Source organism: Cetorhinus maximus, chromosome 4 (assembly GCF_964194155.1).
Source record: "Cetorhinus maximus chromosome 4, sCetMax3.hap1.1, whole genome shotgun sequence".
Classification (NCBI taxonomy): Eukaryota; Metazoa; Chordata; class Chondrichthyes; order Lamniformes; family Cetorhinidae; genus Cetorhinus; species Cetorhinus maximus.
The window spans coordinates 45,351,490-45,378,663 of NC_135882.1; the positions used below are offsets into that span (position 1 = coordinate 45,351,490).

The 27,174-nt window shown below is 42.7% G+C and overlaps 1 protein-coding gene across 1 annotated transcript in view; it reads right to left on the minus strand.

The window, feature by feature from the left end:
* The window catches only part of fbxl2 (F-box and leucine-rich repeat protein 2), a 225,953-nt gene that overhangs the window by 88,467 nt on the left and 110,312 nt on the right, over positions 1 to 27,174 (minus strand). The window contains exon 8 of the mRNA XM_078540126.1: positions 5,684 to 5,810. Within this exon, the coding sequence (XP_078396252.1) occupies positions 5,684 to 5,810 (127 nt within the window). The remainder of the gene's footprint in view (positions 1 to 5,683; positions 5,811 to 27,174) is intronic.

Sequence of the window (27,174 nt, forward strand, 5' to 3'; positions counted from 1 at the left end):
AGTCGGGAGGGAGTTGCCCTGGAAGTCCTCAACATCGACTCCGGACCTCATGGCATCAGATCAAACATGGGCAAGGAAACCTCCTGCTGATTATCATGTACTACCCATCCTCAGTTGATGAATCAGTGCTCCTCCAAGTTGAACACCACTTGGGGGAAGCACTTAGGGTGTCAAGGGTGCAGAATGTACTCTGGGTGGGGGACTTCAATGTCCATCACCAAGAGTGGCTCAGTAGCACCACTACTGACCAAGCTGGCTGAATCCTAAAGGACATAACTGCTAGACTGGGTCTGCAGCGTGTGGTGAGGGAACCAATTAAGTGGGAAAAACCTCACTAACCTGCCTGCCGCAGATGCATTTGTCCATGACAGTACAACAGTATCAGTAGGAGTGACCGCTACATAGTCGTTGTGGAGACGAAGTCCAGCCTTCACACCGAGAATACCTCCCCATGTTGTGTGGCACTACCACCGTGCTAAATGGGATAGACTTCGAACTGATCAAGACTGGGCATCCATGAGGCGCTGTGGGCCATCTGCAGCACCAGATTGTACTCTAATATAATCTGTAAACTCATGGCTTGGCATATCCCCGACTCTACCACTACCATAAAGCCAGAGGATCAACCCAGGTTCAATTATGAGTGCAGGAGGGGATGCCAGGAGCAGCACCAGGCATACCTAAAAATGAGGTGTCAACCTGGTGAAGCTATAACACAGGACTACCATGTGCCAAACAGCATAAGCAGCAAGTGATAGACAGAGCTAAGCGATCCCACAACCAACAGGTCAGATCTAAGCTCTGCAGTCCTGCCACTTCCAATCGTGAATGGTGGTGGGCAATTAAGTAACTCACTGGGGAAGAAAGCTCCACAAATATCCCCATCCACAATGATGGGGCAGCCCAGCACATCAGTGCAAAAGATAAGGCTGAAGCATTTGCAACAATCTTCAGCCAGCAATGCTGAGTGGATGATCCATCTCGGCCTCCTCCAAAGGTCCCCAGTATCATAGATGCCAGTTTTCAGTCAATTCGATTCACCCCATATGATGTCAAGAAACGGCTGAAGGCATTGGATGCTGCAAAAGCTATGGGCCCCGACAATATTCCGGCAATAGTACTGAAGACGTGCTTCAGAACTTGCCTTGCCCCTGGCCATGCTGTTCCAGTACAGCTACAACACTTGCATCTGCCCGGCAAAGTGGAAAATTGCCCACGTATGTCCTGTACACAAAAAGCAGGACAAATCCAACCTGGCCAAGTAACACTCTCGATCATCAGTAAAGTAATGGAAGGGGTCATCAGCCGAGCTATCAAGCAGAGTTTGCTTAGCAATAACCTGCTTACTGACGCCCAGTTTGGGTGCTGCCAGGGTCACTCAGCTCCTAACCTCATTACAGTCTTGGTTCAAGCATGGACAAAAGAGCTGAACTCCCGAGGTGAGGTGAGAGTAACTGCCCTTGACATCAAGGCAGCATTTGACCGAGTGTGGCATCAAGGAGCCCTGTCAAAACTGGAGTCAATCAGGAGGAAAAACGGAGTCATATCTTGCACAAAGGAAGATGGTTGTGGTTGTTGGATGTTAGTCATCTCAGCTCCAGGACATCACTGCAGGAATTCCTCAGGGTAGTGTCCTAGACCCAACCATCTTCAGCTGCTTCATCAATGACCTTCCTTCCATAATAAGGTCAGAAGTGGAAGATGATTGCACAATGTTCAGCACCATTTGTGACTCCTCAGATACTGGAGCAGTCCATGTCCAAATGCAGCAAGACCTGGACAATATCCAGGCTTGGGCTGACAAGTGGTAAGTAACATTCACACCACACAAGTGCTGAGCAATGACCATTTCCAACAAGAGAGAATCTAACCATTGCCCCTTGGTGTTCAATGGCATCACCATCAATGAATCCCCCACTATCAACAGCCTGGGGATTACCATTGACCAGAAATTGAACTGGACTAGCCATATAAATACTGTAGCTACAAGAGCAGGTCAGAGGCTAGGAGTCCTGTGACTAATAACTCACCTCCTGACTCCCCAAAGCCTGTCCACCATCTACAAAGTACCAGTCAGGAGTGTGATGGAATACTCCCCACTTGCCTGGATGAGTGCAGCTCCCACAAGAGTCAAGAAGCTGGACACCGTCCAGGACAACGCAGCCCGCGTGACTGGTACCACATTCACAAACATTCACTCCCTCCACCACCGACGAACAATAGCAGCAATTTGTACCATCTGCAGGATGCACTGCAGGAATTCACCAAGGCTCCACTGATAGCATCTTCCAAACCCATGAACACAGCCAGCTAGAAGGACAAGGGCAGCAGATACATGGGACCACCACCACCTGGAAGTTCCCTTCCAAGCCACTCGCCATCCTGACTTGGAAATATATCGCCGTTCCTTCACCATCACTGAGTTAAAATCCTGGAACTCCCTTCCTAACAGCACTGTGGATGTACCGATACCACATGGACTGCAGCGGTTCATGAAGGCAGCTCACCACCACCTTCTCAAGGGCAACTAGGGATAGGCAATAAATGCTGGCCCAGCCAGCAAAAGCCCACATCCTGTCCAATAATAATAAAAAAAACCCAACTCTCTTCAGTTGTCTCACCAATAACCTTCTCTTCATCAAAAGGTCTGAAGTGGGGCAGCATGCTAATGTTTGCAGTGTTCAACTTAATTTGCAATTCTTCAAATATTGAAGCAGTCCATGCCCAAATGCATGGTTGGGCTGAAAAGCTGTAGGTAACATCTGTTCCAGGAAACGACCATCTCCAACAAGTGGAAACTTAACCATCTCCTCATACCAGGTAATGGCATTATCATCTGCAACATTCTGAGGTGGTGGCTGGGGTTTGGGGGTGGGGCGATGGGGAGGAGGTGGTTGTCACACTACTAACCACAAACTCGGCTAGACCAACCCATATTTATACCTTGGCTACCAGACCAGGTCAGAGGCTGAATATTTTATGGCAAAAGAATCACCTCCTGATTCCACAAAGCCTCTCCACCACCCACAAGGCACAAATCAGGAGTGCGATGGAATATGCTCCACTTGCCTAAATGGGGGAGCTACAACAACACTCAAGAAGCTCAACACTATCTAGGACAAACAACTCCTCTTGATTTCACCATCAGCTCACTATGGCTGCATGTATACCTTCTACAGGACAAACACCAAGGCTTTTTTGGCAACACCTCTCAAACCCACAACAGCAGGGGTAGCAGGTACATGCATGTAACATCACCACTAAATTTAAACAGCAAACATGGGCAAAACATGGAGTTGGACATATATCATAGTTCCTTCATCATGGAACTCCCTACCTAACAACATTATGGAAGTACCTTCACCACATGTCCGGGAGCATGCTGAGTCTGAAAAGAAAGTGACGTGACATCACAGGAAAGCTGTAAGTTGATTGGCTGGTGAGTAACTGCTCTTAGGGAGAGTGTGGAAATAGCTGCAGACTCAACAGAAATGGTCAAATCCTCAGCTATAGACCTATCTAAAGCAGAATTCCTAGGGTTACCCTAGGAAAGTAGCAAAAGCGCATTGGCAGAATGTCTTTGCAATAAATTGGTTCTCTTTTACAACTTAGTTGGCTCTTGACCAAGTCAGAAAAAGGATAGAACTCTCTACCTCTAATATCCTCCAACCCAAGATATCTGTACTCCTCTAATACACGATGAATGGTAGGACCCTGGGAAGTACTGAAGCTCAGAGGGACCTTGGTGTACACGTCCTCCAGTCCCTTAAGGTAGCGGGACAGGCAGATAAGATGGTTAAGGCGGCATATGGGATATTCGCCTTTATTAGCCGAGGCATAGAATATAAGAGCAGGGAGGTTACGCTGGAGCTGTATAAAATGCTGGTTAGGCCACAGCTAGAGTATTGCATGCAGTTCTGGAATCTGCATTATAGGAAGGGTGTGATTGCACTAGAGAGAGTGCAGAGGAGATTTACCAGGATGTTGCCTGGGCTGGAGAGTTTTAGTTATGAGGAGAGATTGGATAGACTGGGGTTATTTTCCCTGGAGCAGAGGAGATTGAGGTGTATGAAATTGAGAAGGGCATTAGATAGGGTAGACAGGAAGGAAATTTTCCCCTTGGTGGAGAGATAAATAACCAGGGGGGATAGATTTAAGCTAAGGGGCAGGAGGTTTAGAGGGGATGTGAGGAAGAATTTTTTCACCCGAGGGTGGTGGGAATCTGGAACTCACTGCCTGAAAGGGTGGTAAAGGTAGAAACCCTCATAATATTTAACAAGTATTTGGATGTGCACTTGCAATGCCATGGCATACAAGGTTATGGGCCTAGCACTGGAAAATGGGATTAGAATAAGTTAGGTACTTGTTTGACTGGCGCCGACTCGATGGGCCGAAGGGCCTTTTTCTGTGCTGTAGGCCTCTATGACTCTAATTCTGGTCTCTCATTCATTTAGAATCATAATTGCTCCACCATTGGTGGCTGTGCCTTTAGTTGCCCAACCCCCAAACTCAAGAATTCTCTTTTTATACCTCTTCATCCACCTCTACCTCACTTTCCCCTTTGAAGGCACTTCTTAAAACCTCTCTCTTCGACCAAGTTTTTGCTAATCTGACCTAATATCCCCATATATGGCTAATGGTGGTAATCTCTATTGGGACAACTGGGGGCAGGCATTTTTTTTTGGCAAACACAACTGGCAGTGTCAGTATGCTTGAGCATCTACATCGGGCTACCATCTCGAGACTGTGGGAGGCCTACGATAAGAAGCTGAACCTTATATGGTCAAAGAGATAGCAAAAAAGCTTTCCTTCAAATGTTTTGGATTAGCAATTGTTGTAGTTGCCAGCCACCAAGATCAATTTCTGGTGCAACAACTGGAGTGTGATATCGATGTCTAATTTTTAGTTAGCCAACATAAATACAATATTCAACAGCGTGCTGACCTCAGATGACATTGGCAGTCAGAGTACTTTGTGGGTAATCTATGACAGAATGCATCAATCATGGTGTTTCAACTACCTTAGTCACTGCACTAGTGTTGATCGGCATGGAATCAGGTACAGAACCCTGAGGTGGAGGTTGCACGACTGCTTATTCCCTGAGGAAATTCCAACAGATCTGAACAATTTTATTCTAGCATTATTAAGTATCATTGAAGTGCCTGATTCAAACCTGGAGCAATCTTATCAGTACTTCTCATTGGATGGGATTTAGGGCAATTTTGGAACAGTGTAACAGTACATCAGCACTGGTTAAAGTCGACAATGAGTTCTCTAGATCGACTCAGGACATGAAAACAAGGAAGCACATGCTGGAAGCTGACACCTTTTTTAAAAAAACTTTCCAAGTCAATCATACAGAGACTTTGGACACCAAGGTTTTAGCTTCCACAAATTTTGTGGAAGGGAATAATACAAAAGCACAAATTAACGTAAATTAAAGTGACAAAATCATAGGGGAAAAGCAACAGAGGCAAACACTGAAAATGATACTAAGACATATAGCAAGGATAGAGAAAGTTTCCGACTATTGTGGGCTCTGTTTAGCCCAGGTTCTTAAAATCAACAGCTCCTCAGTTATGTCCTCTCATTGTATGGCAGTATATTCAATTGTATGTGGAGATTGAATGGATGAGAAGAATGCGATTTACTTTAAAAACATTGGTAAATAAAAATTACCAACCTGTGTGCACCCTCTCAAAAACATGGCCTTCAGACCACTACATCCTCCCACTAGAGCCTCTATCCCATCCTTCGTCACCTGATCACACCAGGAAATGTTTAAATGCTCAAGGTTTCGATTACCCTCACTGAAAGGCAAAAAAAATGCAGTTCAGTAAAGGTATAATTTAATTCAAATTTAAAATCAATAGAAACCTCTAACTTTACCAAATTAGGATATAAGCCATACAAGATGTGTCTTAAAACACAATTTCTGTTAGTCCATATTGTGAAATTGGCAACAGTTTAAGCAATCAACCCTTTTGAAGACTCTAGAAACATTCCAGCTTTACCAAAATATAAAATACAATATTGTGATATGGCCTATGTCGTGGTGTGACATAGGAACATAAGAAATAGGAAGCACGGACCATTTGACCCATCCAGCCTGCTCCGCATACAGGAAGATCACGACAAAAATAGGAATTTTTGCCATTGGTTTTATATGCTACTAAATTGGAGGTTAAATCTGCAAGAAAAGGCATCCTCCAACCATGCCTTAGGGAAATCTCTCATATTTTCAAAGAACCAAAATTGTGTCATCAGCGGATAGCCAAGATTAGCTGCAATACATGGTTTAGTTTAATTAACACTTCACCCATTTCTGTCATCTATCAATGAAGTTCATCAAATGGTTACTTCATCACCTCACTCTGACCTAAATGTAATTTTGCTGCTTTTTATTCATGTTTGGCTGCCATAATACAGCCCATAGTAGTTTAAATGGAACCTCAACTAGGCTATTTTACATGAACCCACAATGGTGAAATGTAGGTTGTTAAAAATCAATCTGTCTGAAAAGGATGAACACTGAATATACATAATTTGTAGGCCATCATCCCACTGTTTACTAAGATGTTAATCTGTACAAATTCTGCTTGTTCAAGTAGGTTTTTTTTTGAAGGAATCAAATGTATAAATATCATGACTGATGGTCATTAATCAATTTCTATTTCATGTACCTTTACAGATGAAGTTGGGTTAGTCACAGCATCCTGTGAAGTGTATATTTACAAATTAGAGACTTTCATCAAGAGAAAGAATTAGACTTCTCTCACCAACCAAACGAGGTGGCATATGATGTACATTGCCAACTGTACTGTATGTTAGTTTGCTTAAGTTTGTGTTTCAGCATCTCATTTTATTTGAAAATAAATTCAGAACAGTAATTCAGCAGTACGATGCAGTAATAATTTCCATCAACCAAACTGACAGAACATGTTGTAGCCTTGGATTGTAACTGAAATTGATTTATGGCTGTAAAACCTGATATTTATACACTGGATTCCTTTTTTCTTAAAAAAGCATCTATTTGAACAAGCAGAATTTCACTAGGCTAAATCTTACTGGTAGTGGGATGATGAATCGTGTTTGTATTTTTCAGCTCGGCTGATTTTGAAGTATTGATGAAAAGTTATCAACCTGAAACATTAACTTTGTTTCTCTGCCCACAGATGCTGCCAGACCTGTTGAGTTTTTCCAGCATTTTCTGTATTTGACAGAATTTGCAATGGTCTTTCTATATATTTTACAGTAAACTATTCACTATGATCAAAGTTACTTGTTAGACTGGGGCTCTGTTAATTAAGTGTGCCAGGGAATAAACAATATGGGTCTGTGAAAGGTAAATTGCTAAGTTGGAAAAGGTTCAAACTGCAGAAGAGGGCACAGGCTACGGAATAGTTAATTTCTTCAAGTATGCTAACTGGGACAAAATTTCCCACATCATTCATTCCCCAAAACCAATGAATTTTACTATGTAAAATAGTACATTTTCATAATCAGAATATCATTGTCAATATTGATATATTTTTAAAATGATGTGTTTGGGATAGAATTGAGGGTGGGGATGAGTATCCCCAATTCTAGTGAGAAGTGGTAAGGATAAATGCACACAGTATTGAGACTTGGACTGACAAAATGTCAAAATGAAAACTTAAAACAAGCTCTGTGCCAAGCTATTATACCTATGCTCTTTTGAATATCACAAGCAGCATTTCTATGGCAGTCCTTGTGAGCAGAGACATACAAGGGCTATTACAAAGCAAGAGCAAAGAGTAAATAAGCAAGAAGGACTTGGCTAAAAATGCAACTGAATAGATGGGCCCAAGATGATTTTGAAGAGGGGGAAAAGTTTAGGGAGATTATGATAAAACAGAGGAGGGCGTGTCTGAGGTTAGGAGCACAGTGACTGAAGGAGCTGGCACCATTGATGCAATGAATGACAAGGAGGGGGAAGCCAATGTTGGAAGTGCAGAGGAGATTTTTCAGATTAGAGAGTGAGAACAGGGAAGGATTTGAAGGGAAAGATCTTAAAGTCAGTTCTCATGGGCCTAGGCAGACAGTAGAATTTGGCAAGGATGAGGTATTATGACATTTTTCAAGAGTTTTATCTTGTGAACAATGTCAAAGAAGGAGGAGGATAAATTCAAACTCTGAAGTACTTACCCGTGAATTAGGGTTTTGGCAGCATTCGAGGTGTACAAAGGGATCGGAGGGATATCAAATACATTTATGAGGTCACTATACAAATGAGGCCAGAGCAATTCTCCCTCTCTCTGATTTTCAAGACAGATGAAATTTGAAGACAGGTTAGAAGTAATTTCATTTACAAAACTTAAGTATTAAATCACTCCCTCTTTATAGCAATCTCTACGAAAATTCAATTTAGGATCACAAGGAATTTACACCACATTTATTAACTTAGATATGGGATAAAAAGCCACTTTTCCAAATGTGATGACACAAAGATAGATGGCATTATTAACCATGTAGATGAAAGGGAAACATTGAGAGATATTTGATCCAACTTGTCGATGCTGGTGTTAAAGTTAAAATGAGCTGCCTCCCCCACCCCACTTCATCAAAGGCTCTCAGCATATCTTTCTATTCCTCATGCATTTATCTAGCTTTCCCTTAAAATCATCTATGCTAGGTCACCTTAAACATTCTATGTCACACCAAATTCCATATTCTATTCTCCGAATAAAGATGCTTCTCCTGAATTCCCTGTTGGATTAATTAGTAACCATCTTTAATATAAGGTCCCTAGTCATGGACACCCCACAAGTTGTTGGAAACATACTAGAGTCAATAATTAAGGATATGTTGACTGAACAGCTTCAAAATTTGCAGGTGATCAGAGTCAGCCAGTGGGATCTGGTGAAGGATAGGTCATGCCTGAAAAACCTGATTGAATATTTTTGAAGTAGCAGACAGGAAAATGTTTATCAACGTTATGGACTTTCAGAAGGCATTTGATCAAGTGGCCCAAAAGAGATGGTTAGCGAAAGTTCATGGAATTGAAGGCAAATTATTGACCTGGTTAGGGAACTAGCAGAAAAGCAGGAAATGGAGATTAAGGATGATGGACAAGCATTTTAATTGATAGAATGTGATGAGTGGTGCCCTGCAAATACCTGTGTTGTGGCCTCAACTTCTCATAGTATTTATTAACAACTTGGATGAGCAGATAAAAAGAAACAAATCCAAGTTTGCCAAAAGCACAGAGATAAGTGCCATTGTAAGCAGTGTACATGGAAGCATAATATTACAAGAGATATTGATAGATTAAACAAATGTGCAAAACTGTGGCAAATAAATTTCAATGTAGGCAAATATGATATCGCCTATAAGTGCAGAAAATAATCAAAAAGGCTAATGGAATGCCAGCCTTCCTATCTAGAGGCCGAGAATATAAGGAGGTGGAAGCCATGCTTCAGCTATATAAAACCCTGGTTAGGTCACCCAAATTATCATGAGCAGACAAGGGCACCACACCTTGGAAGGATATATTGGCCTTGGAGGGATTCACAAAAGCACAACATTTTGTGAACAGTGTCAAGAGACCTCATGTTGACTTAAGCAGCACCAACAACATAAGTGGATTTGGTGGACTAAAGAAATACAAATATTTTAGAAACATAGGAATAGGAACATAGGAGAATAGACCATTCAGCCCATCGAGCCTGCTCTGCCATTCAATATGATCATGGCTGATCATCCACTTCAGTGCCTTTATCCCCCACACTATCCCCATATCCCTTCATGTCATTGGTATTTAGAAATCTGCCAAGCTCAATGACAGCTTCCACAGCCCTCTGGGGTACAGAATTTCAAAGATTCATAATGCTCGGAGTAAATAAATTTCTCCTCGTCACGATTCTAAGTGGCTTCCCCCTTATATTGAAATTGTGTCCCCTGGTTCTAGACTCCCCAACCAGGGGTAACATCTTACCTGTATCTACCCTTTCTATCCCTTTTAAGTATTTTGTAGGTTTCAACGAAATCACCTCATTATTGAAACACTGGAAAATACAGGCCCGGTTTCCCCAATCTACCTTCACAGGACAGTCCTGCCATCGTGGGAACAAGTCTGGTGAACCTTTGTTACACTCACTCTATGGCAATAATTGCCTTCCTAAGGTAAGGGAACCAAAGCTGCACACGATACTCCAAGTGCAGTCTAACCAAGCTTCTATACAATTGAAGCAAGACTTTGCTACTCAAATCCTCTTGCGATTAAGGCTAACATACCAGTAGCTTTCTTAATTGCCTGCTGGACCTGCATGTCAGCTTTCACTGACTTATTGACGAGGACACCCAGGTTCCTTTGCACACCTAGAGTTTCTAATCTCTTAACATTTAAAATATACTCTGCACATCTGCTCCTCCTACCAAAGTGGGTAGCCTCATATTTTTGCACATATTTCATCTGCCATGTTCTTGCCCACTCACTAAGTCGGTCCAAATCCACTTGAAGCCACTTTGCATCGTCTTCACAACACACATTCCCACCTAGCTTCGTGTTATCCATGAACTTGGAAATATTACATTCGGTCCTCACATCCAAATCATTGATATATATTGTGAACAGCTGGGGCCCCAAGTACCGGGCCGCGGTACCCCACGAGTCACAGCCTGCCAACACAAAGAATGACTCACTTATTCATACTCTTTCGTATGTTTTCTGCCTGTTAACCAATCCTTAATCCATGCCAGTATATTATCTCCTATCCCATGTGCTTTCATTTTGCTAACCAACCTCCTGTGGGGACTTCATCACAAGTCTTCTGAAAATCAAAGTACACTGCGTCCACCAACTCCCCTTTATCAACTATGTTAGTAACATCCTCAAAAAAACTCCCAACAAGTTCATCAAACACGATTTCCCATTCATAAATCTATGTTGACTATGCCCAGTCAGATTATTATCCAAGTGCCCATTTATCACATCCTTTAGATTAGATTCTAGCATTTTCCCTACTACTGATGTAAGACTAACAGGTCTGTAGTTCCCTGTTTTCTCTCTCCCTTGTTAAATAGTGGGATGACATTTGCTACCTTGCAATCTGCAGGAACCGTTCCAGGATCCACAGAATTTTGGAACATGATTACCAATGCATCACTATCTCCACAGCTCCCTCTTTCAACATCCTGGGATGTAGATCATCAGGTCCCAGTGACTTATCAACCTTCTCTAATACAACCTTCTTACTAATACTAATTTCCTTCAATTCCTCATTCTCCCTAGTCCCTTGGATCTCTAATTCTGGGAGATTTCTTGTGATGACAGACACAAACTAATCATTTAGTTTCTCTGCCATTTCTTTATCCCCCCCATTATAAATTCTCCTGACTCTACCTGTAATGGGCCCACATTTGTCTTAGCCAAACATTTCCTTTTTAAGTATCTACAGAACCTTTTACAGTCTGTTTTTATGTTTTTTGCTAGTTTATATTCATATTCTATTCTCCCTTTCTTTATTAGTTTCTTGGTCCTCCTTTGCTGTATTCTAAAATGCTCCCAATCCTCAGGTTTACTACTATTTCTGGCAACTTTATAGACCTTTTCTTTTCATCTTATACAATCCTGAACTTCGTTAGCCATGCCTGACTGATCTTTCTTTTTGGATTTTTGTACCTTGAAGGAATGTATAGTTGCTGTAAACAATGTCATAATTCCTTAAGGACTATTCATTACTGATGTACTGTCATACCTTTTAATGCATCTTCCCAATCCACCTCGGCCAATTTGCCCCTCATACCTTCATATTTTCCTTTGTTCAAATTTAATACCCTGGCTTCAGATTGAACTGCCTCACCTTCAAACATAATGGAAAATTGTATCATATAATGGTCACTCATCCCTTAAGATTCTTTTAAAAGATGATTAATTAGCCCTTTCTCATTACACAATACTAGATCTAAAATAGCCTGTTCTCTAGTTAGTTCCTCAACATACTGCTGTGGAAATCCATCCCGAACACACTCCAGAAACTCGTTCTCCACAATATTAGTGTTCATTAGGTTTACCCAGTCTATATGCAGATTGAAGTCATCCATGATTACTGTGTTACCCATGCTACATGCTTCTCTAATTCTGATTAAAACAATGCCCCAAACTATCATGACTGTTTGATGGCTTCTGAACCAGTCCTATCAATGTGTGCTGCCCCTTGCTGTTTTTAGCTCCACCAAACAAGTTCCACATTTTGTTCTTCTGATCTGAGATCCTCCTTTACTAATATACCGATCCCATCCCAACACTGCCTCCTTTACCGTTTTGCCTGTCCTTCCTAAATGTCGAATATCCTTGAATATTCAGTTCCCAGTCTTGGTCATCCTGTAGCCATGTTTCCGTAATGGCAATCAGATCATACCCACTTACCTCTGTTTGTGCCTTCAAATCAACTACCTTGTTGCAAATGCTGTGTGCATTCAGGTCGTATGCCCTTGACTTAGTCTTTTTGTCATTATTCCGCATATGACACCTAGTTGATGCTCGCCCTTGTTTCGTCTTTGCTTCTACTTCCTGTTCCTGGCTTTACTTCCTTCCAATTTGAGCTACCTCTCAGGTTCCCACCCCCCTGACAAACTAGTTTAAACCTTCCTCTTAAGCACTAGCATATCCTGAGAGATATCAATCCTGGTCCTGTTAAAGTATAACCCGTCCAGCTTGTACAGGTCCCAATGCCTCAGAAATCTGATGCCCTCCCTCCTACACCAATTCTCCAACCACGCGTTCAAATCAATCAATCTTCCTATTCCTATGCTCGCTAACACGTGGCACTGGGGGTAATTTTGACATTACTGCTCGAGGTTCTGCTTTTTAATTTACTTCCTAGCTCCCTAAAATCTGCTGTCAGGACCTCATCCTTTTTTCTACCTGTCATTGGTACCAAAGTGGGCCACTACCTCCCCCAGAAGGATGCCCTGCAGCCGCTCCATGACACCCTTGATCCAAGCACCAGGGAAGCAACATACCATCCTGGAGTCATGTTTACTGCTGCGAAAACGCCTGTCTGATCCCCTGACTATTGAAATCCCCCATCACTATTGCTCTTCACTCTTATCCCTTTCCTCCTGTGCAGCTGAGCCAACCATGGTACTACGGACTTTGTTGTGGCTTCATTCCCGAGGAACCATTGCCCTCACCAGTATGCAAAATGGAAAACTGATTAGCAAGCAAGATGGACTCGGAGAACTCCTGCACTATCTGCCTGGTTCTCTTCGACTGCCTGGTGGGCACTCATTGCCTCTTTGCCTGTACACTTCTAACCTGCAGTGTGACCACCTCCCTAAACATGCTATCCACATAGTTCTCAGCCTTGCAGATGCACAACAAAGACTCCAGCCGCCGCTCGAGTTCAGAAACCTGGAACTCAAGCTTCCGCAGCCGGTGACACTTCCTGCAGGTGTGTTTATTTAGGACACATGGTGTGTCCATGACTTCCCATATGCCATAGGATGTACATTCCACTAAGCTGAGCTGACCTGCCATATACTAATTGTAATCAATCGTTTTTAAAGTTAGTGTAAGTAGAATAATTACCAGTTACTCACCAATCAGCTTCTTCCCCTGTACCGAAGTAAGAGCCAGCTATTGGAGGCTGAAAAACGTAGAAAAAGAAAGGACCATCTCCTTCCCCTCTTCACTGAACTCACTCACCAAACTCCCACTTTATACTCTGTGCACTTGAAGCAGCCACTCAATGCAGATGAAACCAGCACTGAGGAAGGTGTGTTTTTATACTTTCTCAAAAACAACCAATTCAAGCTTCTGAAAGCCAATCTAAGCTAGCTGCCTAATTAGCTAGCTGCAGCTGCTCTCAGACCTTGTATACCCATTTTAAGGCTAGAATAAAAAACTTAACTTCTCTTAACTTAAGGAGTTATTTTTAGTTAATTGCTAAATTAAAGAACAAAGACAAAAAACTAGATTTTAGATAGGAATTAACCCTTAAAACTCCCTCATTCACCAGCTCTCAGTGCAGACTCTATTCTACTTCCTAGCTAATTCAATTGCTTGATAGTACAGAACTTGAATATTGCTGAAAAGAGAGACATGTTATCAAAGCTTTTTGACTTCAGTCATTAGTACAAACGCAAGAATGCCAAATTTCGATTGATCACAACAAATTATACTACAAAAGGGAAGGGTGCTGGCTGGCTGACAAGTCAACTCTACTGGCCAAGGCTTTGCCATGAGAAAGCAACGGGGAACCATAGGCTCCCCAGGCTTTCAAATGGGCCAAAGCCACCATTTTCAGAGCTGAAAAATGCCTGGTCTACCTCAAACGACCCTGGAAAGGTAAAGCATCGTAAAAATCTGAACAACAGATTAAGGAAGCCATTCCACATTGCTACCATGCAGTGGCCACGAGTGGTATTTTCCATGAACATGATTCTGCTGTCCAAGACGACTCTCTGCCTACCACACAACTGAGCAACATCGTACATGAATTTCAGTGCCAGTGTGATGCTAGGTACGTAGGCCACATGTCCCAGCAACTGGCTGATCGAATCAAACAGCATGATGCTTCATGATCTGCAGAGTATAGACCATACTCAACCAGCCACATTTGCACAATCCAAAACAAAATGTGTGCTGTTACATGTTATTCGACAACTGGGCAGCACATGTTGAATAATCCTGTGTGCGCTAATAGCTACACTAACAGCCAATTTAAGGAATTCAGTCAGTCAATCTCATAACATGGTCATTTACGTTTGCTAGAAATGAACAGAGGAACATAGGACTTAGAAGAAGGAGCAGGCCATTCAGCCCTTCAATCTTGCTCTGCCATTCAGTAAGATCATGGCTGATTTGGTTGTGGTCTGGACTCCACTTTGCCGTCTGCCCCATAACCCTTGACTCCTTATCAAAAATCTCTATTACTCAGCTTTGAATAAATTCAATGACCCAGCCTCCACTGCCTTCTGGGGGAGAGAATTCCACAGTCTAACAACCCATTGGGGGAAAGCAATTCCCTTCATCTCTGTCTTAAAACACCCTCCTGTTATCTGCCCTATCACACTCCTCAGGATGGTATATGTTTCAATAAGTTCATCTCTCATTCTTCTAAACTCCAATTATTTTAGGCCCAACCTGATCAACCTTGCTTCATGAGAGAAGTCCCTCATCCAAGGAAGGGGTCGAGTGAACCTTCTCTGAGTTGTTTCTAACGCAATTACATATTTTTTCAAATAAACCGACCCAAACTGTACACAGGACTCCAGATGTGGTCTCACCAATGCCCTGTACAGCTGCAGTAAAACTTCTCTACTTTTATATTCCATATCCCTTGCGATAAATGCCAATATCCCATTTGCCTTCCTAATCACTTGCTGAACCTGCATAGTAACTTCATGTCACTCATGTGCAAGACACACAATTCCCTATGCACCATCGAGTTCTGCAAGTTACATCCATGCATATACATGGACTCATTCTCTGCAAACATAAGGAATATGTTCAAGCCTTATGCCTTTTTGAATTACCCAGGAGCTTGGGGAGCCTATAGTTTCCCACTGCTTTCCCCACGGTAACACGCTGGCAATTAATCAGTCAACTTGCCAACCAATTAGCACCCTCTTCTCTTGTGGTATCAACTGTGATAGACTGAAATTTGGCGCTCTTCCGTTTGGCGTTCTTTTCAGCAACATCCAGCTCTGATATAACCAATGTACTGGTAAGAGAGGTGGGGGAGGACACCAGAGTAGGACTGCACAAAGAATGCTCCATATATCCCACAAAAAGGCAGGCATTGCTAGGACCCATATGGGTTCCCTTGGAGACACCTTTTATTTTGTGGAAATAAGTAAAGTCAAAGGAGACATTAAATAATGTATGAGAAGCTAATTGAGTTCCTTTTCCCTTAAGATTGAGATCATTCAGATCCTCTACCTCATCCCGACATTCCACAAGCCCACAAAGCCAAATTTTAGAAACTTGCACTTTTCTCTAATTTCTCTCTCAACTCCTCTCCTATCTTTTCAGAGTTCATCTCAGCCCCAAGACCCACCTACCACTCTTGCAGCCCTATTCTCACCAAACCGCTGATCACTTAACTTTCCTTCCTGGTCCCCATGCTGCCCGATATTGTTAACTCACCCCATCCTGTTGGTACTTCCCCCTGCCATCCTACTACTCCTCAAAAAAAAACCCACCCTTGACCCCTCTGTCCTTGCAAATTACCACATCTCCAATCTCCCTTCCCTCTCCCAAGTCCATGAACATGTTCCCGCCTCCTAAGATCTTCCCAACAACTCCATGTTTCCTTTCCAATCTGGTTGCTGCTCCCACCACAGCAATGAAATGTTCCTCAAAACCACAAATAACATCCTATATGACTGTGACCATGGTAGACCATCACTCCTCATCCTTTTAGACTTGTCTACAGTTTCGGATGCTGAATCACACCATCCCCCTCCAACGCCTCTCTGTTGTGCAGCTCAGTGCCCTCACCTGACTTCACTGCAGCTAGGGAATCTCCTCCAATAGCTTTTCTTCCTGCTCCCATACAGTTACCACTGGAGTTTTCCCAAGTATCTATCCTTGGTCCCATATTTCTGATCCAACTTCTGTCCCTTGGCACCATGGTGTGAAAACCCATCTGATTCCACCTATACACTGGCAAACCCCAGCTCTACTTCGCCACCTCTCTCTACCCCTCCATATTCTGATCTGTCACACTGGTTGTCCAAACTCCAGAATTGGAGATCAGGCACTTCATTGAAAAACTGGGACAACTGAAGCCTCTGTCTTCAGCCCAGTCATAAACTTTGTTCCCTAGCCACCAATTCCATTTCACTCTCTACCAACTGTCTGAGACTGAATCAGGTTGTTTGCATTAGGGGAAAAAGAAAAATACTGAAGATGCTGGGAACATGAAATAGATTAGAAAACAAATCCCAATAGTGTCGACAAAATGTTAAATAGCAGAAAATGCTGGAAATATTCAGTCGGTTTAGCAGCATCTCTGGAGAGAGGAACAGAGTTAGAGAGGAACAGAATTAGTGTTTAAGTCGGTAACTTTTCACTCACACCAATTCCAAAAGGTCATCAAGCCAAATCATTAACTCTTTCTCTCTTCACAGGTACTGCCACACCTGTTCAGTGCTTTTTTATTCATTTACGGGATGTGGGTGTCACTAGCTAGGCCGGCATTAATTGCCCATCCCAAATTGCCCTTGAGAAGGTGGTGGTGAGCTGCCTTCCTGAACCACTGCAGTCCATGTGGCATTGGTACACCCACAGTGCTGTTAGGGGAGGAGGTTCAGGATTTTGGCCCAGTGACAGCGAAGGAATGGTGATATATTTCCAAGTCAGGATGGTGAGCGGCTTGGAGGGGAACTTCCAGATGGTCGTGTTCCCATCTATCTGCTGCCCTTGTCCTGCTAGATGGTAGTGGTCGCAGGTTTGGAAGATGCTGCCTAGGGAGCCTTGGTGAGTTTCTGCAGTGCATCTTGTAGATGGTACATGCTACTGCCACTGTTTGTCGGTGGTGGAGGCAGTGAATGTTTGTGGAAGGGGTGCCAATCAAGCAGGCTGCTTCGTCCTGGATGGTGTCAAGCTCCTTGAGTGTTGTTGGAGCTGCACTCATCCAGGCATGTGGAGAGTATTCCATCACACTCCTGACTTGTGCTTTGTAGATGGTGGACAGGCCTTGGGGAGTCAGGGGGTGAGTTACTCTTCGCAGGATTCCTAGCCTCTGACCTGCTCTTGTAGCCACAGTATTTATATGGCTAGTCCAGTTCAGTTTCTAGTCAATGGTAATCCCCAGGATGTTGATAATGGAGGATTCAGTGATGGTGATGATTTTGAATGTCAAAGGGCAATCGTTAGATTCTCTCTTGTTGAAGAAGATGGTCATTGCCTGGCACTTGTATGGCGTGTTTGTTACTTGCCACTTGTCAGCCCAAGCCCGGATATTGTTCAGGTCTTGCTGCATTTGGACTGCTTTGTGAATGATGAACATTGATTTTTTTTTAAATTTGCGCATTCATGTGGTCGTTGCTGGCTAGGCCAGCATTTGTTGCCTATTCCTAATTGCCCTTGTTCAAGGGGCATTTAAGAGTCAACCACATTGCTGTGGGTCTGGGGTGACATGTAGGCCAGACCTGGTAAGGGCGGCAGATGAATCAGATGGGTTTTTATGATAATCGGCAATGGTTTTTTGCCAGACTTTTATTGAATTCAAATTTCACCATCTGCCGTGGTGGGATTCGAACCCGGGTCCCCAGCGCATTACCCTGGATTACCAGTCCAGTGACAACACCACTATACCACCGCCTCCCTCTTAATCAGTGAACATCCCCAGTTCTGACCTTAGGATGGAAAGAAGTTCATTGGTAAATCAGCTGAAGATGGTTGGGCCAAGGACACTACCCTGAGAAACTCCTGCAGTGATGTCCTGAAACTGAGATGATTGACCTCCAACAGCCACAACCATCTTCCTTTGTGCTAGGTATGACTCCAACCAGCAGAGACTTCCCCCCCACCAATTCCCATCGATTTCAGTTTTGCTAGGGCTCCTTAATGCCACACTTTGTCAAATGCTGCCTTGATGTCAAGGGCAGTCACTTGCACCTTCCTTCTAGAGTTCAGCTCTTTTGTCCATGTTTGAACCAAGGCTGTAACGAGGTCAGAAGTTGAGTGATCCTGGCAGAACCCAAACAGAGCGTCAGTGAGCAGGTGATTGCTAAGCAAGTGCCGCTTGTTAGCGCTGTTGATGACCCCTTGCATCACTTCACTGATGGAGAGCAGACTGATGCAGCAATAACTGGCTGGGTTGAATGTGTCCTGCCTTTTGTGTACAGGACATACCTGACAATTTCCACATTGCCAGGTAGATGCCTGTGTTGTAGCTGTATTGGAACAGCTTGGCTAGGGGGTGCAGCAAGTTCTGAAGCACAAGTCTTCTCTACTATTGCCAGAATATTGTCAGGGCCCATAGCCTTTGCAGCGTCCAGTGCCTTCAGCCTTTTCTTGATATCATGTGGAGTGAATTGAATTGGCTGAAGACTGGCATCTGATGCTGAGGACCTCCGGAGGAGGCAGAGGTAGATCATCCACTCAGCACATCTGGCTGAAGATTGTTGCGAATGCTTCTGCCTCATCTTTGGCACTGATGTGCTGGACTCCTCCATCATTGAGGATGGGGATATTTGTGGAGCCTCCTTCTCCAGTGAGTTGTTCAACTGTCCACCACCATTCGTGACTGAATGTGGCAGGACTGCAGAGCTTAGATCTGATCCATTGGTTGTGGAATCACTTAGCCATGTAGGCTCAAGTTACAGAACCTCATCTTTTAACAGCCTTCTGCATTCAACACAGTTCAACAACTTCAGATCGTTATTTCTGCCCCCATTTTTTCCCTCTTCCTTTTGTGACGAAAGTATAATATTTTTCTTCATATTTTTCTGGTTTATTGTGAGGTAGGTGTATGGGGTAAAGTATAGTTGGGTCTCTGGGTGATTTAATAACATTTGGAATAAAGTAGACCGTAAGCTTGAAATCATCAAAAGGAACTAAGTGCTTGACATGCTAATGAGTAAACATGGATGCTGGCTTAGCATGTAAGCATGAAGGGAATTTGCATTTTTAGTTAAATAAAGATATTTGGATTTCAAAGGGATCTTAGTCTGTTTACAACTAGCCAGATAAGCAAAGCTAAAACATCTGTTTATTTTTCCCAAAGATTACCGACAATATATTGGCAACATGAAAGTTGCTACATTATGAGGAAAATACTGTTTCAAAGACATATATAACAATAAAATGTACATATTAAGAGAGAAACATACATAAAGTAGGATGAAAGGCAGTGTGTCAGAAGGCCATGTAAGATCTAACAGGAGTGCGTAAAATAGCCTTAATGATGCCTCCAGCATTTATGCATATGTCTGCTATATAACAAAACTGAAGTTGGGAAAAAGCCATTTGGAATTCCTCTGTCAAGTGGTATGGTGTTAACTTGCTGCTTCTGTTTTAAATCTAAAATCTATTCTGGACTGGTGCCTTAAAGGCAGTGTAACTGGGAGTCAGGTTAATTAGGAATTTTAGGAGTTATTATAGTAGTAATTGTAGTCTTATGTATGTTTTTGAAATCTTTTATATTTTGTTAATAAATATTTTAATTTAATTTTTGAAATCTCAAAGTCTTGGCGGACTTATTACCTCTGAATTCAGTGCACACATCTCATGAAAAATACAAATTGCAAAACCATTGTGATAGCGTGACCAAGTTTCCCTGGTGGATTTGGTCTGCCTGGCACATATCTGTCACATCATAACACTGCTGATTTTGGTTTCTTACTCTGTTTTTTTCTCTTGCAGATTGCAGCTGTTCACTATTCCACCGTTCACACTTCCTCTAGACATCTTTTGTTTCTTTATTTGTCCCATTACCACTTTTGGCCACGCACCATGAAATCTTTTGTCATTTAATCTCTCCTTCTTTCCACCCGATCATAGGCCTTTCCTTTTGTTCTTTTTCCTGCCCTCCCCCATCCACTTGTTTAATATCTATTACGTCTCTAATTTTTCCCAGTTCTAAATAAAAGTAATTAACCTGAAATTTTAACTTGGTTTCTCTCTTCACAGATGTTGCCAGACTTGCTGAGCATTTTCTGTTTCTATTTCCTTAGCCAGGCTTTCGTTGCCACCTGACTCAACTGTTCCAATGCTCTCCTGGCCTACCCTCATCTTCCACCTTCTGTAAAGTTCAGCTCATGCAAAACTTAGCTGTCTGAATCCTAACTTTCATTAAATACTGTTCACCTGTCACCCTTGTGCTTTTTTCTACATTTCTCATGGCGGCATCATCTCTTGCCCTTGCATAGTTACCTCAGATGACTAATGTTACACTCTTTACCCTCTCATTCTTTGTTCATGTTTCCCCTCAACATCATGATGTGCTGGAATGGGGTCAAATTACCATCTATCAAACTGCTACCTCTATCCAATCCATAATCACAATCTGTGTGTCTGAACATTTACTCACCTCCCCTGCAACTCACTTGAGCCAAATGCAATAATATGCAGCCTCACTGTCCTGGTCAACTGGAGCAGATTTTCAAACCCTTATCTTAACCACTACTTCAAAAAGCAATTCATGCCTATTATACTTTCAAGTCTCTTTCTCCAATACTCTTTGTTGATTTTGCCAGCTTCCACCCTGCAATACACTCAAATTTAGCTTCCTATATTTGTTTACGCCAATCTCCACCTGTTCACTGCTCCCCTCAATGCATGGAATTCAAAATCTTTGTGCTGCTTTACAAATCTTCCAGGTCTCACCCTAACTCTGCAGTCTCATTCAGCCTTACATCCCAATCAATGTCTTTCGGTCATTCAACTCTGACTTGTGTATCCTTTCTATTCTCCCAACCCCTCCCACCACTGTCAATTGCAAAGCTTTCAGCCGTCTCTACCTGACATGATGGAGCTCTCTCTTGCTCTTCTGCATTGGCATCATTCACCTGACCTTTGTCAGAGTCCTCAGAAACCACACTTGGGCCATACTTTTGGCCATGTCTTCTAACCCTAATCAGTACACATTCAGCCTCTTGGGATGCTGCTACAATAAAGGTTGCAAAAGAAATCAAGTTAATAGTTGTTCACTTGACCAGCTTTATTATTCCTAAACTGTATAATTCCAAAACTGAACACTAGATGACAGCATACACAGCAGTTTCATTCAGCCTCACTTCAGCTACTTTTCATTTTAAATGATTTTCAGTTATGGCATGTGAAGTCTATTTCCATGCACTTTTAATGTTGGATTTTTTTTATTCATTCACAGGATATGGGCTTCGCTGTCTGGGCCAGCATTTATTGCCCATCCCCAATTGCCCTTGAGAAGGTAGTGAGCTGCCTTCTTGAACCGCTGTACACCCACATTGCTGTTCGTGGTGTGGGGGGGAGTTCCAGGATTCTGACCTAGCAACAGCGTTATATTTCCAAGTCAGGATGGTGTGCTGCTTTGAGAGGATCTTCCAGGGAGTGACGTTCCTATGCATCTGCTGCCTTTGTCCTTCTAGATGGTAGCGGCTGTAGAAGGGGCTGCCTAAGCAGCCTTGGTGAGTTGCTGCAGTGCATCTTGTAAATGGTACACACTGCTGCCACTGTTTGTCGGTGCTGGAGGGAATGAATGCTCGTGGATCGAGTGCCAATCAAGCGAGCCGCTTTGTCCTGGATGGTGTCGAGCTTAGAGTGTTGTTGGAGCTACACTCAACCAGGCAAGTGGAGAGTATTCCATCACACTCCTGACGTGCTTTGTAGATGCTGGACAGGTTTTGGGGAGTCAGGAGTTGAGTTACTTGCCACAGCATTCCTTGCCTCTGACCTGCTCTTGTCGTCACAGTATTTATATGGCTAGTCCAGTTCAATTTCTGGTCAATGGCAACCCCCAGGATGTTGATGGTGGGGAATTCAGTGATGGCAAAGCCACCGAATGTTAAGGAGTGATGGTTAGATTCTGTCTTGTTGGAGATGGTCATTGCCTGGCACTTGTGGCACGAATATTACTTGCCACTTGTCAGCCCATGCCTAGATATTGTCCAGGTGTTGCTGCATTTGGATATGGACTGCTTCAGTATCTGAGGAGTCATGAATGGTGCTGAACATTGTGCAATCATCAGTGAATATCCCCACTTCTGACCTTATGGTGGAAAGAAGGTCATTGATGAAGCAGCTGAAGATGGTTGAGCCTCAGGCACTACCCTGAGCAACTCCTGCAGTGATGTCCTCATGGAACTGAGATGATTGACCTCCAACAACCACAACGAAGCGATTCCCTCTTTTCCCCCCCCACCCCCACCCCCCTCCCTCCCTCCCACTGTTTCCAGTGACTCCAGCTTTACAAGAGCTCCTTGATGCCACACTCCGTCAAATCCTGCCTTGATGTCAAAGGCAGTCACTCCCGCCTCACCTCTGGAGTTCATCTCTTTTGTCCATGTTTGAACCAAGACTATAATGAGGTCAGAAGATAAGTGATCCTAGTGGAATCCAAACCAAGCATCAGTGAGCAGGTTATTTCTAAGCAAGAACCACTTGAAAGCACTGTTCATTATCCCTTCCATCATTTTACTAATGATTGAGATCAGACTGATGGGGTGGTAATTGGCCAGGTTAGATTTGTCCTGGTTTTTGTGGACAAGACATGCTTGGGCAATTTTCCATATTGTCAGGTAGATTTCCAGGTGGATATGTTAAACATTCATATTGGACTTGCATTATATTCTTCCAATGCCAACCTGCTTTATTTTAGTTAGCTCAGTACCAATAATAGTCCCACTGTAATTTCAAGTCTTTGAAAGTTATCCCAGAGATGTGTTATATAGAATACTGGCCTACAGCAGCTACTATGTTGCATTTGTGAAGGACACAAGCTACTTCATGGAGAGACAGTCTACGGGGCTCTGAGACAGTGGCTAAAATAAGCCCAGATTGAAACTGGAGAGGTCATTTGATCCAGCTCATGGGTGAAATATACTGGATTTGAACTGACAGACTCTGCCACAGGGATAAAAAGGGCAGCAACCTTACCCCACCCCCTCCAACTCTTCTTCTGAAACCTCTCAAAGCTGAGCTGTTTGTGGTTTGAAAACCAATCAGAAGATCTCATTGTTGCGAACCAAGAGTTCTTAAAGGAGGAATCCAAATCAACACCACTGTCTCCAAAAGAAAAGAGAATCAACAGCTCTGACTGCAGAGTGACTGCTCCTGAGAGGAACCCCTGTATCAGCAGCTACTGTGGAAAGTGGCCCTTCAGCTGTAAACAGGCACCTGGACAAGCTGTGAATATTTTTTTCCCTATCTTTTTGGGCATACTTGTGTGTGTTTTTTTTAAAAAGCTATTAATTTCTGCATATTTTCTGAACTGAGTTAGTTTTATTGCTAAAACTACTTGTTAACTTATGAACCTGGCTGATTTCATGCACTGAGCTATATTTAATTGGCAATGTCATCTCCCCTTTAAAATTCAAACTATTATAAACCATCTCAGGAGTGGACAAAGTGAGTCGTCAGTTCACCCCTCCTAACTTGGTTGTAACAATGTAGTCTTTTGGACCTCTATAAAAATCACCACCTCAACTCTTAACAGCTGAGAATGTTCCATCGCTGTTAAAACATGAAAGATATTAATATTTGGCACACATTTGTACCATTGATCAAAAGTATTCTTCCTGTCTTAAAGATCAGTATCTACAAAAGGAAAACAGGGGAAGTCACACACACAGAAATGTCTGCATATGATTTAAAAAAAAGCCTTGCTTATGGAAGAATTTCATTGAAAAATAAAAATTAGAGCAGCTCAGGTATGAGTGAAACCCACCTCTGTAACGACTGAAACACCTCACCAATTCGTCATAAGTACACAAAGCCAAGGGTTAGGATGATAAAAGCAAAAAACTGCGAATGCTGGAAATCCAAAACAAAAATAAAAATTCCTGGAAAAACGCAGCAGGTCTGGCAGCATCTGCGGAGAGGAACACAGTTAACGTTTCGAGTCCGTATGACTCTTCAACAGAACTAAGTAAACTTAGTTCTGTTGAAGAGTCATACGGACTCGAAACTTTAACTGAAGACAATTCCAATCCTAAATACATATTACTTGATCAGCTTTTGCTTCAGTTTTCACGTGGGCTTCATGGAGTGCTTATTCTCCAACTGAATTTCCCGAAGGCAAGCAGGGGATTGCAATACACCATCTCTACTTTGAGTAAAGTGAGTCATATATTTTGGAACAGCAATGGTTGCAAATAAACATAGCCAAGATAACAGCATGAATTCAGTTACCAAATGCAAAGTTTATACTACTTATGGAAATTTTTTAACTGGACATTTTCCCAAATGCTCAATGTTATTTCCCACTGTTAAAATGTAAAAGACCCTTGCAGGGTAGCATTAACCACATAACTGCTAGGCCACCAAATAAAGAGAAATTAATCCACACAACAAGTCAACCACAGAATCACAATGCAGAAGAGGCCCTTCGGCCCATAGCCTTGAATGTTATGACGTGCCAAGTGCTCATCCAGGTACTTTTTAAAGGATGACCCGCCTCTACCACCCTCCCAGGCAGTGCATTCCAGGCTGTCACCACCTTCTGGGTAAAAATATTTTTCCTCACATCCCCCCTAAACCTCCTGCGCCTCACCTTGAACTTATGCCCCCTTGTGACTGACCCTTCAACTAAGGGGAACAGCTGCTCCCTATCCACCCTGTCCATGCCCCTCAATCTTGTACACCTCGATCAGGTCGCCCCTCAGTCTTCTCTGGTCCAACGAAAACAACCCAAGTCTATCCAAACTCTCTTCATAAAACTTAAATATTTCATCCCAGGCAACATCCTGGTGAATCTCCTCTGCACCCCTTCCAGTGCAATAACATCCTTCCTATAATGTGGCGACCAGAACTGCACACAGTACTCCAGCTGTGGCCTCACTAAGGTTCTATACAACTCCAACATGACCTCCCTACTTTTGTAATCTATGCATCGATTGATAAAGGCAAGTGTCCCATATGCCTTTTTCACCACCCCAATAACATGCCCCTCCGCCTTCAGAGATCTATGGACACACACGCCAAGGTCCCTTTGTTCCTCAGAACTTCCTAGTGCCGTGTCGTTCATTGAATACTTCCTTGTCAAGTTACTTTTTCCAAAGTGTATCACCTCACACTTTTCAGGGTTAAATTCCATCTGCCACTTATCTGCCCATTTGACCATCCCATCTATATCTTCCTGTAGCCCAAGACACTCAACCTCACTGTTAACCACCCGGCCAATCTTTGTGTCATCCGCAAACTTACTAATCCTACCCCCCACATAGTCATCTATGTCGTTTATATAAATGACAAATAACAGGGGACCGAGCACCGATCCCTGTGATACGCCACTGGACACTGGCTTCCAGTCACTGGAGCATCCTTCTGTCATCACCCTCTGCCTCCTACAACTAAGCCAATTTTGAATCCACCTTATCAAATTACCCTGTATCCCATGTGCCTTTGCCTTCTTTATAAGTCTCCCATGTGGGACCTTGTCAACGGCTTTGCTAAAATCCATATAAACTACGTCAACTGCACTACCCTCATCTACACACCTGGTCACCTCCTCAAAAAATTCAATCAAGAAAACACACACCAGATTTGGCCCACCAATAATCTGAAACTGTAGAAGATTGACATATGAAGTACAAAGAACTGTCAATTAAATGCTTAAGATGTCAGAATACTATAGAATTATGGAACCCACTGTTGGGCTGATATAACGGAATTAGGGAAACTTGAACAAAAATTGCCTTTTAACAGAGGACAAGTTATAGGTTGGCACAATAAGGCAAGAGGTCATATTAATTAGGAAACCTGTCAACCAATACTGAAGGTGGTTTAATAGCAGACTTGTAAGAATGGCAGCTGCAGCCAATTCATAAGGCTTTTCTTCTGAAAGGATTTTAGCTCAAAATTCAAGGACAACAACTTTGGGATCCCTATACTGCACTGTAATTAAAAGGCCGGGTAAACTCTGGAAGTAGCAGGTTTTGAGAGATAAACTGTCTGTGAATGCACCAATGTTGCTGGTATCCTACCTAGAAATTTATGAGGGGGGAAACAATTAGAGGGATGACAGCTGTTTTATTATACATACATAAAAAAGAAGAAAGTGATCAGTCATGAATCAATTACATTTCAAACTTCCTCTAATGGATGGCATTTGACATCTTAACAGTAGAAGTCATAACAATTAAACCAGGAGTGGGTTTAATTGCACAACAAGGATTATGGAAATATGCCATTCTGACTGGGTTCATAAAATCATTAAAATGTGATGCATCGGGATCTTGAAAGTTTTTTTTTAAAAACTTACAGGCTTACACAAAAACATGAAATTTAGAACATGGAAACAGGGCCACTGAGCTCAACTAGTCCATATCAGCATTTTCGCTCCAAGTGAGCGAATAGTTCTACTCATTTAAAATGCTTACATCAGTAAAATTGACCATGCAATAGTTGGATTGTCATTTTAAAGCACAATTACTTCATTAATGTCTTTTAAAGAAGAAAACATGCTGTCCTTATCTAGTCTGGCCTTAGTGTGGGATTGGAATCACACACTAAGGTGGTTGAGCACTACTGTCCTCTGAAGTGACCCAGCAAGC